Source organism: Protomyctophum bolini (genome assembly GCF_963924005.1).
Source record: "Protomyctophum bolini genome assembly, chromosome: 3".
Classification (NCBI taxonomy): domain Eukaryota; kingdom Metazoa; phylum Chordata; class Actinopteri; order Myctophiformes; family Myctophidae; genus Protomyctophum; species Protomyctophum bolini.
In genome coordinates, this window is record NC_137864.1 from 49,870,635 (window position 1) to 49,887,171 (window position 16,537).

General features: G+C 42.5%; 2 protein-coding genes across 3 annotated transcripts; one reads left to right on the forward strand and one right to left on the reverse strand.

Annotated features, from left to right (window-relative positions):
• Nucleotides 1-4,786: 4,786 nt before the first annotated feature.
• On the forward strand, nt 4,787-9,712 carry LOC308309568 (uncharacterized protein). Of its 2 annotated transcripts, none has more exons than XM_080755470.1 (3): nt 4,787-4,919; nt 6,485-6,749; nt 8,114-9,712. In XM_080755470.1, the coding sequence occupies exons 1-3, from the start codon at nt 4,825-4,827 to the stop codon at nt 8,786-8,788; spliced, it is 1,035 nt and encodes a 344-aa protein (XP_080611596.1). In that variant the 5' UTR covers nt 4,787-4,824; the 3' UTR covers nt 8,789-9,712. The 2 variants fall into 2 exon arrangements, with proteins under 2 accessions (XP_080611596.1, XP_080611597.1); XM_080755471.1 differs by having other exon boundaries at nt 4,794-4,975.
• Nucleotides 9,713-10,790: 1,078 nt separating this feature from the next.
• Nucleotides 10,791-13,478, reverse strand: LOC308312502 (G-protein coupled receptor 35-like; the record flags this gene model as incomplete). Its single annotated transcript, XM_080759111.1, has 2 exons — nt 10,791-11,324; nt 13,065-13,478. The coding sequence occupies 2 exons, from the start codon at nt 13,476-13,478 to the stop codon at nt 10,791-10,793; spliced, it is 948 nt and encodes a 315-aa protein (XP_080615237.1).
• Between the last annotated feature and the right edge of the window lie 3,059 nt (nt 13,479-16,537).

The following is a 16,537-nucleotide window of genomic DNA, read 5'->3' on the forward strand; positions in this document are numbered from 1 at the left end:
ACTGAAAGATAAGCTATATTCGTCTCTATTTAGGAAGAAAGGTATTTGACTGCTTGTCAACCAGGCCAGGGGGACATCAGCAGTTTGGTAGCTCTGTCTGAGGAGAGCTTCATGTCACTGGGGACATCATGCGTGTATTTTTGTTATGCCACAGGAGTCCATATTAATTGTGTCTACAATGGAAGCTCATAGTAGGCCTACATTGCTGGTCTGTTATTTGCATTTCCTCTTGCAACAGTGATTACGTGTTAGTGTGTGTGTGTGTTTATTCCATGCAACGTTCACCCCTGAACTATAGAAATATCAGAAAGCACAGTGAAATTATAATTGTAGAACGAAACGTGCAAGAGGAAGAATATTCAAAAACATCTTATGAAGATTGCTGACCGCACAATTACTTTATCATTGTGTATCAATGGTTGCAGAGGTTGTAACTGTTGAAATTAACCACTTTAGGCCTGACTTCTACTTCTTCATACAACTGTGTCACAACACGTAGCTTGTTATAAGATCTGCTATTTTGGAGAACTTTCACCTACAATGACATGCCAAAGATCGCAACACCAAGGTTAATGTAATTTTGGTTAGTTCATGTACAAATAAATAATCATTTACTTATTTGTTTATTTATTCATACCAAATCCTCATTGAAAAATCATATTGGTTTAGAACAAGGGTTTTCAACAGGTGGTCCGTGAAGGTATATATTGCATAATAGTCCCTGACCATGCATTTAGTAATGTGAAGATTTTGTAAAGTCTTCCACGGAACAGTGCACTAAACTTAAGTGCACTGTTCCGTGAAACTTAAGTGCGTCAATGTTATCAGTTACTGGGAAGTCTGAGGTTAAGAATTCAAAAGAGAGTTAGAATCTCAAGATGGGTAATTCAAGTTTACCAGCTTGCCTGATTGAGTCATCACGTTTAGGAAATGTGCCCATGTTAATCATGTCATCATGTACGTGTCTGCTACTGTATATCAGTTAACCTGAATTTAATGTAATAAAGTGAGAGAATGGCATATGGGTAACCGTGGGATAGGAATAGATCAGTGGTTCTCAATTTATTTTCCCCCATGGACCACCTGCAGGCCTATTGTAGGAGCCGTAATATGTTGCTTTCTAATGTGCTATTATTATTGACGTAAGGTATGTCACTTTAATGGGCACTGCCTAGGTAGTGGGCGTGTCACGGGGGCTGGGGCGCTGCCACTCTAGTTTTCATGGCGTTACCTGTCACTTGGGTGAGGGAAGTTTGATAGAGATAGGAGGTGAGCGTGGGAGAAGACAATTCTGTTGACCGTATAAAACGCACCAGCTATCACCAGTAACAACCACGTTCAGTTATAGCTAAAGCCTGGGAACTGTTGTAACTTCGTGTGGTGACAAGAATAAACGGTAAAACCTACAGCTGGAATGGACCTGAATTCATTGCGTGCGCGTCATACAAGCGTCTCTTTACTCTCATGTTTAGCTCCTCGCGGTGGCCTGTAAACCGCCGCTACACCTATTATGCCATGGACCATCTGTTGAGAAACAGTGGGAATGCATAGACATGGGATGCGTTGCATAGGAAGTGTTACAAAAGCCCATATTATTATTAATATTATTATTATTATCCCGTCCCAATACAACACACCATACTCGTCTAGATGGACCACAGCAAACGATACTTTATTTTGTTTCGTTTTCAATGAACACCATCCTCGTGTAAAGACCACCTTAGTCAGGGTGGTGGTCCCTTATTCACAATCCCCTGGTTTCTCAAATATATCTACTATGAAACACCTACTAGGGAGTATCACTAAAGCAGTGAAACTTAAGTACAGAATATCCCAATGACAAATACATTTCCTAGTTCAGGTTGCATTCAATGACTTGTGGCATTTGGCTCAGTAATACTGTGAAGGGTATTCATAGTTACACACCGTGCAGTGAAAAAGATACACTGTAAGGCAGTGATAGCCAAGTAGGCTTCCAGTAGCTCTTCATATTCTGAACTGGCACTGTCCACATACACAGGTCTATTCCAGACAGTCTGACCTAGCATATACGTGATGATGATAGTGTGTGGGAACTAGTGTCATTAGTCCTTCACCAGCTCTTGCTACTATGTGGAAACCGTGCCGTCTTCTTCCCTAGCAAGTCATCTTGTTTTTGTTCTGTTTTTAATTGATAATTCCTTCATTTTCACGTCTATAAATAATGTTTATTGAAATGCAAATGGTGCATTTACATATCACTTTTATCCTAAGCACTTTACAATGTGCATTAAACGATGGTGGAGGAAACCATGCAAGGCAGCAGCCTGCTCATTGGGTTCAGTGTCTTGCTCAAGGACACTACTTCGACACTAACCTAGTCGGAGCTGGAATTCCGAACTGGGAATCTTCTGTTTTCCATGCGGCCGCTCTATACCTCCTGAGCATTGAACCTGCACTGCCAACCCTAGTAGTGACTAATCTTGTCGGTAGCAACTCTATTACATGTCACATGCTGTGACTTCAGTAAATGCTGTTGAACAGGATGAACAGGGCTTTCATGGCAGGGGACACTGACGGGAGCCAGGCTGCCCAGAAGGAGTTGAAAAGGGAGCTGGTGCCGGCCAAGACATTTTAAAGGGGGCTTTACAAGGACAGACTGGAGGGTAGGTTTTGATCACCCATCCCCCAGCCTTGTTGGCCACACTCAGCAGTATGGCAGGACCCCATTCACATCTACAAGTCAAAGTTCCTGAGAGGACACATGAACAATAAGCTGGAATATATTTTATTCAAGAGACAAGAGACAAACAAGCTGGCGTGGAAGGTTATCTCTATAGTTAGTGTTAAACTATAGCCCTGGAGACCGCAAACGGTTTGTTTTAGAGTGAAGTGGATAATCTGGTTGTGGAGGGAAGCTATAGGGGACTAAACTAGTGGGGATGAAGACCACATTCCGCCACAGGCTCATTGTCCCCCTGACACACCACAAAACGAAATGGACACGTCAGTCCTTTGTGCCAGTAGCCTTCAGCTATATATATTATATATTGTATAGTTGGTGTCAGGTACAAACCTCTTATCACCATATTTTAACTTTTTGTAACTTCATCAATTAATGCCCTTCTAGTTCTACTTGATCATGCTACAGCGTCAACAAACATATCAAAATAGCAAATATGCAAGCTCAAAACACAGAGGTGACTGTTGGACAGTCCAAAACTGTCCAACAGTCATATGAGGTCATATGAGGTTTCCATATACAGTAGGCTATATAGAGTAGTAGACTATATACAGACAGGCTGGCAGATTGAGTGAGTGAGTGAGTGAGTGAGAGAGAGTGAGTGAGTGAGTGAGTGAGTGAGTGAGTGAGTGAGTGAGTGAGTGAGTGAGTGAGTGAGTGAGAGAGAGAGAGAGTGAGAGAGTGAGTGAGTGAGTGAGTGAGTGAGTGAGTGAGTGAGTGAGTGAGATAGAGTGAGTGAGTGAGTGAGAGTGAGTGAGTGAGTGAGTGAGTGAGTGAGATAGAGTGAGTGAGTGAGTGAGTGAGTGAGTGAGTGAGTGAGTGAGTGAGTGAGTGAGTGAGATAGAGTGAGTGAGTGAGTGAGTGAGTGAGTGAGTGAGTGAGTGAGTGAGTGAGTGAGATAGAGTGAGTGAGTGAGTGAGTGAGTGAGTGAGTGAGTGAGTGAGTGAGTGAGTGAGTGAGAGAGAGAGAGTGAGTGAGTGAGTGAGTGAGTGAGTGAGTGAGTGAGTGAGTGAGTGAGTGAGTGAGTGAGTGAGTGAGTGAGTGAGAGAGTGCTGCATGTTGAAACTTTAATAGAGGGTATGTGTGGGACATCATCCTCATACCCGGAGGTTTGCAGGAACGCCCTACTGAGTGGCAAAAACCGACTTTCTGGCCTTTACAGCCCATACATCCAAAAGTCCTATCTGATTGACGATGTTAAACAACGTTAAACCCACTTTGACCAATTTGCCACTCACTTTATGCATGCGCATACTCTCTATAATAAGAGAGAAGAAGCCTGGGAGAAGAAGCAGTGGTAAAAACGCACAGTGAACACTAGTGTCCTACTTTCAGGGACTAATTATAGCTTTTTAATGAGCAGTCCAGTATGGGGTCAGTATACCTCAGTAATCAGCTTAGCTCCTCAGACACTGTGATGGGATGAGAGGACCGAAGAAGACATTATATCTCGCCCACCCAGAGCTGACGAAGGATCATATGATACTAATAACTAACTGCTGCTAAATAAAAAGGTGTGTGCTTGAACTTGAAATAGGGTTAGTTAAGTTAGTTGAGTGAAACACATGAGCATGATGTGTGTGAAGTAGTGGTAAAATAGTTTAAGAGGACACCACTCTATGAATGCGGACAGCTATTCTCAGTCTTGTTGATGTGATCTAGGAAAATAACCCCCACTAATGACTATAGGCCTCAGGAACTGAACTCAATAAACTCTCTATAACATTCTTGAAAAAAAGCCTCAAGCCACACACACACACACACACACACACACACACACACACACACACACACACACACACACACACACACACACACACACACACACACACACACACACACACACACACACACACACACACACACACACACACACACACCTTTTGTATGTAAAAGCAGAAAATGAAAGTACCCTTTATTATAGACTTACAGTGACCTCTTGTGTCCTTCTGTTGAACTACAACTACTTTAAAAGCCCACGCCTTCATCTGTCACAGCAACGCAGAGGGTCACATGCTATGGTCACATGGCTATACTTACTTCCGCAAAACTCATTATTGTTGTGGTAAGAAAAGGGTCAGAACATATAGCCTGAACATAGCATGCTACAACCGTGTTTAAGTGCCACTTTAGTAGTATTCGGCGCAGTTTATGTTTACTTCCATTTTCATTACAAGTCGACAGTCATAGTTACCAGGTCGGTCAAATATCTTACACCTTAATGCTGTACTTTACAAGGGTTTTCATTAGAAGGTAGGTTAGCAATTGCATAGCTTATTTTATGTCTTTCGTAAAGTTGCGTGTGTGTGTGTGTGTGTGTGTGTGTGTCCAGAGCTAATATTTTTTTCCTCCACAAACCGTATGTTCTACCTTTTTGAAAAATCACTATGGAATGGAAGGCAATAGGTCTCAGACAAAAGAAATGCCCACATTTGGAGTCATATGTCATAGACGACACATTGTTATTGTTAGTATTAACAAGTCATTCTTACAGAGACTTTCACGTCATATTATGTTTGTGTGAGTCCTGATGATTACGGTCTGCTGTCTGTCAGTGGCTCCACATCATAGACACCGTATTTGTATATGACCACTCAGAACCGTCCTCATATGGAGCTGACTTTCACATCTAAGTCTGACATCATAAATTCAATATTTGGACATTGGCATGGCTGACCTCGGGAATCCATAGATATATGGATATTGCGACTTATCATGACATGTCCGGATGACATGAGCAGCCTAACCAATGGTATAGATCTCTAATTTACAGGACTCGAATACTCGTCACAGACCCTCCAGACTTACCTATAATACTCAAACAGCTTCTTCTGTTAGCCGCAATTTGCAACTCTAGATTTTTTTACAATTGGTTGAATCTAGAGTTGCAATAACCTCCATCGACTTCCTATGCATGTTTTTTGGTTTGTGACCTCCTGGTCTTAAATTACGTTAAACTCACCAACATTGCAGCTGTAGTCCAAGCTTGAATTATCCTCTTTCGATCTGGTGTCGCTTGTTTATCATAAAAGTCCCCATAAAAAAAGTTATGAGCTACTTTCTGTCCAAAATATTCCACAACTATTATTCCGAGCCGCCATCTTGGATTTTTTCAACGTGCCATAAAACAAGACGTGAGGGGGAGCGCTTGTTTAATAGAATCTTACCTGCGCAGGTAAGACACCCAAAGAAGAGGCCGACACCCTAGGGAGGGAGGGACGCTATTAAACAAGCGCTCCCCCTCACGTCTTGTTTTATGGCACGTTGAAAAAATCCAAGATGGCGGCTCGGAATAATAGTTGTGGAATATTTTGGACATAAAGTATCTCATAACATCTTTACGGGGGACTTTTATGATAAACAAGCGACACCAGATCGAAAGAGGATAATTCAAGCTTGGACTACAGCTGCAATGTTGGTGAGTTTAACGTAATTTAAGACCAGGAGGTCACAAACCAAAAAACATGCATAGGAAGTCGATGGAGGTTATTGCAACTCTAGATTCAACCAATTGTAAAAAAAATCTAGAGTTGCAAATTGCGGCTATTCTTCTGTTACCATTCAGATCATCTTTGACTAACTCAGACTAATTTAGCTGCATTCTCTGGACTCCTTGAACCACCTTTCAAACCACATAGGGTTAGACATCTCGGTTTAAGTTCCTTTCCTTAATTAGTATTTTTCATTTAACTTTTCATGTCATTCAAATTCTCAGTCATTTCTTTCTTCCCTGCTTACCGACCATACATCCATGCTTAACAGAATGTCTTCAAGAGGACCTCGCCATGTCATCTGGGAGTCAGAGGAGCTGGTGGCCTACCTCCACCCCTCTCCATGGACCCCGGGTTCTGCTGTACTGGAGCAGAGGTCTCCTGGAGGGACAGCAGGCAGCATCTTTCACCTGGGACAGAGGGACTATTTGGCCATGCTGCGGGGTGCCAGGGCTGTGGGGCACCTGCTGTGTGACAGGCTGCGTGTACGCAGGTGTGCACTTGTCTCCAGGCTTAACGGAGACAAACTAGCCCAGGTGAGTGTTCCTCTGACAGCTTGTCTCGGTCATTCTAAGTCTGTGTTTCTCAAACGTTTTAATTTCAAACACCCCCGTTTTTTATGCGTTAGGCCAAGGACCCCCATTTGATATAATGTTCTATTGCCAGGGTCCCAATCTACTTTATAAAACTACGCCTAACACGGCAATAATTGTTTACATACAGTGTATATGCTATTTAGATTAGATTGTATTAGATTAGATTGTATTGCTGCTTGTTTTGTAATTCCACAGATGTTTGTGTCTAGGTTTGATGTGTGCCTGCATTCCTATCCTTTTCCTATCCTTTATCCTAAACAGAATGGAGGCAGAATAGGGAGCTTTTGAATTAATATTTTATTCTAATCTAAACTGAATCCATTCTCTTCGGATCAAATGGTAATCTAGCAAGGCAGATGGCTTCTTGGTTAGAGTGGGTGACAATATTATCACACGAAAAGATGAAATTACCTACCTAGGTTCCATCCTGGAGGCCAATCTTTCCGGTGATAAAATGGCCACCAACGTAAAAAGTAAATCAAAGAACAAGATTCCTTTACAGGATCTCCTCACTGGTCAACAAAAACACCTTGAAGACCTTAACAGGAGCCCTCGTACAAGGTTTCTTTGACTATGCATGCACCTCTTGGTACCACAGCACCTCAAAGGCCCTTAAAACAAGACTCCAGACCTCCCAAAACAAACTGATCAAGCTCCTACTTGGCCTCACCCCCCGAACCCACCTCACCCCTGCCACTTTGACAGGCTGGTATGGCTTAGCGTCGACGACCCTAAGCCATACCAGCATCTTGCAAGTACAGCATCTTGCAATGGGTCTGGTCCACAAGATTCGATACACCACCAAGATACCCATGTACCTGTCTAGATACTTCCTTAATGTAAACAAAGTCCACACCCACAACACCAGAGGGAGTGCAACAAACCATGTACAACCCAGATTCGGCACAAACAAGGGACTAAATTATTTTCCCTCCTATGCCACCAAAATGTGGAACGCCCTACCAACAGTCATTAAGACATGTGAATCCCTTGACTCCTTCAAAACCGCTCTCAAAAGGGCACCTACGGACAGCTGCAATTCGAAACTGGCCCCTTTTTCCCCTCACTGTATATGTTTCTTTTCCCTTTTTGCTTCCTTTATGATGAATTCCTGTTCTGTTCTTTAACTATATAGAAGTGTCTATGTGGACCCTGTTGTAAACAAGTGTAATGCTTAATTGGGTCGTCCACTCAGTTAACAGTCTTTGTATTGAGTTTGTGCTTGAAATGTACTGTAATTCTGCAAACTGTTATTCAATATTTCAATCAATCAATCAAAATCTTTGATGTTTTGTGGTTCACAGATCCGTATTCTCCCTCTACACGGCCTTGATGCTGAATGGCGCCCCCACCTGGCGGGAGACGAGGAGCACACCCCTCATGACCCAGGCTACTGCACCTCCAAGAGTGGCCCGCGGTGGACCGACGCCCGTCTCACCGAGCTCCAAGCTAAGATACGGGCCAGACTCCCCTCACCCGAAGCCCCGCCCAACCACACCTTCCTGGGGGACGATCCCGCGCACCCCGGCCTGTTCTCGCGCATCGTCCGCGGCGAGGAGCAGCAGTGGCGAGTGTGGGAGGATGAAGGTCACGTGGCCTTCCTCACCCCGTTCCCTAACTCCCCAGGCCTCACAGTGCTGGTCCCACGCAGACCACTGACCTCTGACATATTCCGACTGGACGAGGGAGATTATGAAGGACTCGTGCTGGCAACCCAGAAGGTGTCGCGGCTTCTGGAAGAGGCGCTGGGTGCTTGGGGCGTAGGGCTCATATTTGAGGGCTATGAGATCGACTACGCCCATGCTAAGCTGATACCCCTGCTTCCTCCGCCATCGTCGGGGAAGGGAGTTCCCATCACTGGCACACCACCCCCTGTACAGTTCTACCCCACCTATCCAGGGTATGTGACCTCAGAAGATGGGCCTGAAGCAAGCCCAGAGAGTTTGCGGGACTTGTACACCAAAATCACACAGGTTTAACCACTTAAACCCTAATACTTCATTGACCACGTTCCCCAGGGGTCTTGTATACTTCTTGGACCCCACCTTTTTTCTCCCTACACCAAATCTCTTTGGCGAAAATAGCTGATCTTCACGTTAACCTGTAGATTGGCTATTTTCACAGAATGTTCGCCCGGCTATTATGATGCCCAGAATAGGGATGCTAGGGTTCATCTGTGTGATCATCTGCACTACTGTATGTCCTCTGAATTCTGCTGCAGATGGGACCAAAATAAAAGGTGCAAAAAGTACTGTACAGTGACAGTCCTATTATACAATTGTAAAGCACTTTGGGGAAGTAGTAGGGAGACTAGAAATGCACTGTAAAATGCAGACCATTTACAGTCGTGGTTCCCAAACATTGGGTGGGGGACCCATTTAAAAATTTAGTTTACTACTTTTTCAGAAGAGCAAAAAAATAAATCCAGAAATGACAAATGTCAAAAATGTATTCAACAATTTCATGTAAAAACGATACATGAATTAAAAAAACAAAACGATGGTCAAAATAGCAGATCTACAAGCTCACAAACGTCGTATCTCGACAGTTGTGAACTTGTAGATGGGCTATTTTCTTGTTTGGCTCCCGGGGAGACATTAAATGTTCTCTGTTGGCTCTTGGTTGGAAACCACTGATTTACAGACTTAAAAAGTGCCTTTGTGACACAAATGTGTCTTGTAGGGATTTTTCATAGAATCATTGTGTGATTACACATGTTAATGAAGAAATTGATTTAATTTAAATAAATAAATAATTACACGGTGGAAATATCAAATGTAACAATCAAATTTAATTTTATAAAGCAAAGACAGAACTGTATGCACTCCTGTGCATACAGTAGACAGTTTTACATGTAATTGAAAACCATTTAATATATTGAAAACTTTAATAAACAACAAAGTTATTAATCAGAATTCAATATTGTACTACCTTGATGCACAATATTACACATTTGTCAGTCATTGTTTATTGGAGGGGAGCATAATCTTTTTTTTAATTTGCTGCACCTGCTCATAGCCTAAGAAGTGCCATCTTCTCTCCTCATTATCCACATTCAGAACCAGCACACAACGCTCATGGAACAAACGACAAGCACAGCTTTATTCTCTGGCTGACAGCATCTGTTTAGCCAGCAGTGTGCAGTATGCGTAAACGCTCATGAGCTATTTATTCCCCGTTCATTTAATTAAAATTTCATATCATTATTTATTTAGTATGTTCAACTCACAGGTTCACACCATCTGGATGCCTATTAATTACCCCGCTGCTAATTGGCCCCATAGGGTTTTGATTATGAGGCTTAATTAATGACCAACTGCTTAATGACCAAATGCTTAGTGTTCTATAAACAAGACCGCCTAAGGCGGTCATTAAAGTTCGGAAAAAGGCTTATGAGTTAGGAACCTGTTGCTATTAGAGCCTGTAATGTCAGTCTTTGCGAGAGGCCTTAACCACTTGAACCCTATATATTTTGTTGACCGCCGTTCCCCCATGGATCTGTACTTGCCCCCCCCCCCCTCTACACCAAAATCTATTTGGTTCACAGAATGTTTTTTATTATACACAGTAACATGCTCAGAATAGACACTTCTGGTCATCCAAGAGAACGGAGACAACTGGATTAAGGTCTGGGAACAGTAGCGGTGGAATACCATTGCTACTGCTAGGGTGGACCATGTACTCATCAATTTACAATTTACAATTTAGCAGACGCTCTTAATCCAGAGCGACTTACATTAAGCAAGAACAAAAGCATGGGAATACATCACATAAAAACATTTATCATGAAACATGCATAAGCTAAGAAGGTAACAGTGGAATATCTATATAATGAAACATATAAACTATACATATATACTACTATGCTATACATATGTACTATGAAGTGCTATGACTACATACAATGCAATTCTAGTGCTGTCTACATAACATGCTATAAGTCTGTTTCAAATGCTATCTAAGTCTACAGAATTCAATTCATCATACCTTGACATCGTGAGGCTTCTTCAAGGGGCTCCTCCTACAGCAGCAGCCCCCGTTCATGCGCTCCATCTTGGTGATGTAGAGGAGGGGCTCGATGCTGCAGCTCAGATCCATGATGGAGAACACGCTGATGCTGATCTGGCAGCGGAACTGCACGAAGCTGTAGTAGGACACAAAGGGCATGAGGGCCACGGGCGGCAGGTAGTTGACCACGATGATGGCCAGCATGATCAGCACCATCCTGAGGGCCTTCTTCTTCACGGGGTGCATCTCCTCCTTCCCCATCACGGAGCGCCGCAGGACCCAGATGACGGAGACGTTGCAGAAGACCATGACGACGAAGGCGGAGAGGATGACGATGCTGAACACCTCGTTGACGCTCATGACTCCCAGGGTGCACTTGGTGAGGCCGTGGGCCAGGATGAGCCCCCAGACCACCACCGAGATGCCAACGCGGATCTTGTTGTCACGGATGCCGGTGAACACCACTGGGTGGACCACGGCCACGTAGCGGTCCAGACAGATGCACATCTACAGTAGAGTAGCACGACCACAAAAGAATACTTCAGAACATGCAGGTGGATAATTAATCAAAGTATGTTATGTTACCATGAGTGCATGAGGAGCATGTGTTAATAATATAATGGTCCCAACTCTTTTGGGGGTATTTTTGTCACAAGCACATTTGTATGGTCCTCTGCATCAACCCATTTTTGCGGGAACCCCTTTTGGTGTTCGCATTATGTTATGCTTTAGCTATTGGAAAAATAGCAGATCTACAAGCTCATAGCGTGCCACCGAGTGGCGCGCTACGAGCTTGTAGGTCTGCTATTTTTGAAAAATCAAAGAACCACTGACATAGAAACATAGCTTTTTCAGAAAACTGTCACGACGTAGAAGACATTTTTAGAATCTGATCTCAGGTCAGAATGGGTTAAACCATCCTAACTATCAGGAGCAGTGTGCACTATTAACCCATTCTGACCTGAGATCAGATTCATACGAGGTTTCCACTGGACACACACTGGTCTGATGAACCCATTCTGACCTGAGATCAGATTCTAAAAATGTCAGTCGTTCTGTCAGATTTTTCAAAAATAGCAGACCTACAAGCTCGTAGCGCGCCACTCGGTGGCGCGCTATGAGCTTGTAGATCTGCTATTTTTCAAAAGCTAAAGCATAACATTATGCTAACACCAAAACGGGTTCCCGTTCAGAATGGGTTAATACATTGTCGGGGGAGCAGTTAGAGGTTAAAGTGTCTTGCTCTGCAACACTTTGACAAATTGGCTGGTGCCGGGGGGGGATGAACCACGGGCCTTCTTATTCCAAGAAGGCCTCTCTACCTATTCAGCTATGAGTTGACCGACCTACATTTTTTACTATCCGATCTACATCGACACGTGAGCTCGTAGATCGGCTATTTGAACTATTCCAAAATGGTTTTCAAAATAGTAAAAAATAATAAGTTTAGGGATAAGGGGTAAAGGGTGGCATAGGATATAGCAGCATGTGTTCATTGTACAGCACCTTGTAACTCCTGTTTTGAATGGTGCTTTATAAATGCAATACAATTTACTTACTGTACATACTATCTCATCAGAAAAACAAATGCTATGTTAACCACTTATACAAAGTAGTTGACCGGATTCTCAAGGGCTCTATATATTGTCCCTCTCCTGTTTTCATACACTAAAATACCGTATCAGAAAACTGGTTCATTGCTATGAAGAAAAAATAAATAGTCCAGTAATAATGTAATTTGACCTCAAACTAATTGCAAAAAAAAAAAAAACTCAGCTGATTTTGTATCTTACATTATGTCCTGAATAACATACAAAAAGTTGCCTGAAATTGTCTGAGGGGAAAGTGTTGAAAATGGCCTGTACAGTCCTTGTCCTTGGGCTAATAACGGCCATAGACCTCATCACATTTGTGATGAGGTCTATGGCCGTTATTAGCCCAAGGAGTGTTTTTATGCAAAACTAATGCTTGGAATGGACTCAGCATCATGAAAACACCCTAGTTTGACATGTCACATGCTACTTAAAGCAAAAGGAAAATTTGAAATTATTTGCCTTATATAGGATGTCTATGGTGGCCATACTGTACAGGCCATTTTCAACACTTTCCCCTCAGACAATTTCAGGCAACTTTTTGTATGTTATTCAGGACATAATGTAAGATACAAAATCAGCTGAGTTTGGTTTTTTTGCAATTAGTTGGAGGTTGACCCCTTTTTCCCATATAATGCCTGTACTAAAAACTCACTAGGAAGAGCGGTGCCACATCCTTGACTCCGTAGGCAAACCTCTGCAGGTACCAGATGCGGCTGTCTCCCAGGGCCAGCCGGTTAACCATGTCTACGGGCGTCATCAGGCAGAAGTAGGTGTCCAGAATGGCCAGGTTGAAGATGAAGATGTCTGAAGTGGACGCGTCGCTCTTCTTGGACAGGATCTGCCACAGGACCAGGGTGTTGCAGGGCGTTCCTATGGCCAGGTTGAACACTTTCACTCCGAAGTAGAAGATGAAGCCGTACGGGGCCACGGCGCACACGGGGTACTGGTACCAGGGCGGGGCCCCGCTGGGGCCTCCAGGGCTGGTGGAGTTGACGTTGACCGTGGTGTTGTTGAGCATGGTGGGACTGACGGGGTGATGGTGGCGCCACAGTGAAAAGCAGAGCATTCCCTTTAAGTTATACAAAGTGACTTTTATATTTCTAGCTGCAGTTATTGAAGGAGTGTAAGTGATTAATGTAAGTGTTAAATAGCTCTATGTACAGATCAATTATTGCTATAAAGTATTTTGTTCAGTAACGGGTCTATCATTCTCTACCCATCTCTCCAGCTCTTTATACCAAACAGGGTCAGGAGGTTATCGGGTCAGGATACCAATTTCATCCAATCAGGAGACGGTACTCATACAGGATCCAGGATAAAGAAGTGAAATGGTAAGGGATCATAAAACAAATGATAGCAGATAAAATTGGAACTCTATGAAATGTAAATTATTTTTGTGGGATTCTATCTTCTAACTTTATAAAATTGGCATGCCAACTAGTGATGCATGATATCGGTATCGAACTGATATCAAAGTAATTCTGATATTTTTTCACTGATATTGACCGATAGTCTTTCACCGATATGGACCGATATTTCACAGATATTGACCGATATTTTGCAGATATTGACCAATAATGTCACAGATATATTATACCGGTAATATATTATATATAATAATTATAATATAATGTAATATATCGGTATCGGACGATTTGACCCTGCATATAATCTGATATCGATATCACCCAAAATGTAAATATTGTGCATCTCCCAACATGAAAACATATTTTCTGTACAAAAATAGAGCTTAAACCTTGAAAATCGCTCCTTTAACAAAAAACATATTGCACCCCTTTAATGTTTTTAAAACATTGCATAATACATGCCTAAATTCTTGTCTGACCAGTAATAATATTCGACCCCTCCAATAATCCTGCTGATGCCACAAAATTTCCTCATGAAAAACGTAGCAAACATAAATCAAATCAATTCTTCCTACCTTAATGTGTGTCTTGTTCTAATCCTGTGTGGAGGCTTCTTGTGGTGACTATCTGTCCCCAACTCTGTCCCCAAACGTCTCCTCATGAGTCTGTGTTCTGTATATAGCCCCTTTCTGTGCGGCCAGGGTCTTATAAAATCGGTCCTTGGAGATTGGATGCCATTTTTGGATTGGGCCAAACTGAAGAACAATGACAAATAGTCATTATTTAATCCAGCCACAGTCCTGATTGGTTGTTGTTACAAAACAAATCGATGATGCGAGTTTGGTCCTCAATGATTGGATGGTTAGGATAAATAAATACTACTTGGAATGAGTAGGCTGAGCTAAAATGCAGTTATCCAATGCAGGTTTGTCTACTTTTGTCTGTGTTGGTCAGTTACAGTATGTGGTATTTAATGTCATGCAAGTCTAAGTTTAGAGTCAGCAAGTTTCTAGTACTGGCCAGCAAATATTCACATATTCACATTCATGATAAGGAGTAGAATACATTTAGCATACAGATGCTAGACTTCCAGCAAGAGCGAAATCTATTTCACCCGACCGCTGCGTCTAGATCTGTGCACGTGTTGACTGTACTCACCAGCCTCTCCGCAGAAGAACATCTTATTTTCACTGATGCAACTAGAAGCCATGCTGTAAACATGTGATGCAAGGGAAATGGTAGGGTACAAATGAGCAATAAAATGCAAGGTGTTACTAACGGGCTGAATGTTTGCAAAGAATGTTTGCAAAGACCCTGTTGGGAATACTTTCTAGCTAAGTCATTACAAACATGTTACTATACAGTATCATGTTGCACATTTCTAGTTATGTAACAGAATATATGCATAGGTTAATGCACAGGCCTGCATTTACATTCAGTGTGTATCCATGTAACTGACACCATCCAGCACACTGATAAGGTTTCCATGTTTCAATAATATACAATAGTATATAATATATAGTATACAATGATATACAATAGTAACATAATCATAATCATCACAATATTACACTTTATTTACACAGCAAACAAATGCGTTACACCTCAAAATAAGAGTAAAAGAAAGCCAAGAACACAGGATACATACAGTCCAGTATTTGGTATACAGTTGACCACCCATGGCCACGACAATGATTAGAATAAAAGATAATAGCCAATGTATTTTTACTTCAATACTTGTTTGTTTTTTTGTACAGCCCACAATGGCCTACATTGGCCCATGTGTTTATCGCCAAGAATAGTCTTCCTCAGGGTTTTGTAGCACCTGTCAAACTGAAGTCCACTGAACCATGGTGATCTCAGTCCTGTTCTTGGAACACACACTTCAATCTCACCCAGCATTCCATCTCCTCTACATCGGTTTGAACCTATAACCCTGTACAGAACTCACCAAAACTGTATCACAAATGAAATCCTCGTCCTGCAATCTTGACACAATTCCAACTTCTCTGTTAAAAGAGGTAATTGAAACAGTCAGTCCATCCATCCTCACCATAATGAACCACTCCATAGTTTTTGGTTATGTCCCATCCTCGTTTAAACATGCCTAAATACACCCCTTTTTAAAGAAACCCAGCCTCTTCCCCGACCAATTTCCAAACTATCCTTCATGTCCAAAATGTTTGAAAAAAGTCATTTCCTCACAACTTCTCACTCACCTGTCCAATTACATTTTTTTCCCCCGAAAAGTTTCCATCCAGTTTAGAGCACTCCACAGTACTAAGACAGCCTTCATGGTTAAAGTCACCAGCGACCTACGGATGACACTGGATACTGGGTGTGGTGCAATACTGGTCCTCCTTGACCTGAGCGCGGTGTTCGACACAGTCGGCCATGCCACTTTGTTGTGCCGTCTGGAGTCATGGGTGGGTCTTGGTAGCAGTGCTCTCCAGCTGATGCCCTCTTATCTCACAGCAAGAACTGTTTCTGTCGAGATTGGTAATACCATCTCTTCCTCCTCCCCCCCTCTTTTACGGTGTCTCCAAAGGATCAATTCTTGGCCTCCATCTACATTCTTCCCTTAGGTCAAATAATTTGTAAACACGGCATCCATTTCCACTGTTATGCAGATGATACACAACTTTACCTGCCACTCAACACCACCAACCCCAACTGTCTATCCCGCTCGGCCTGCCTAGCCAACTTACAGAGCTGGATCATCATCATACATCATCTCATTCCGGCCAATCACAATTTG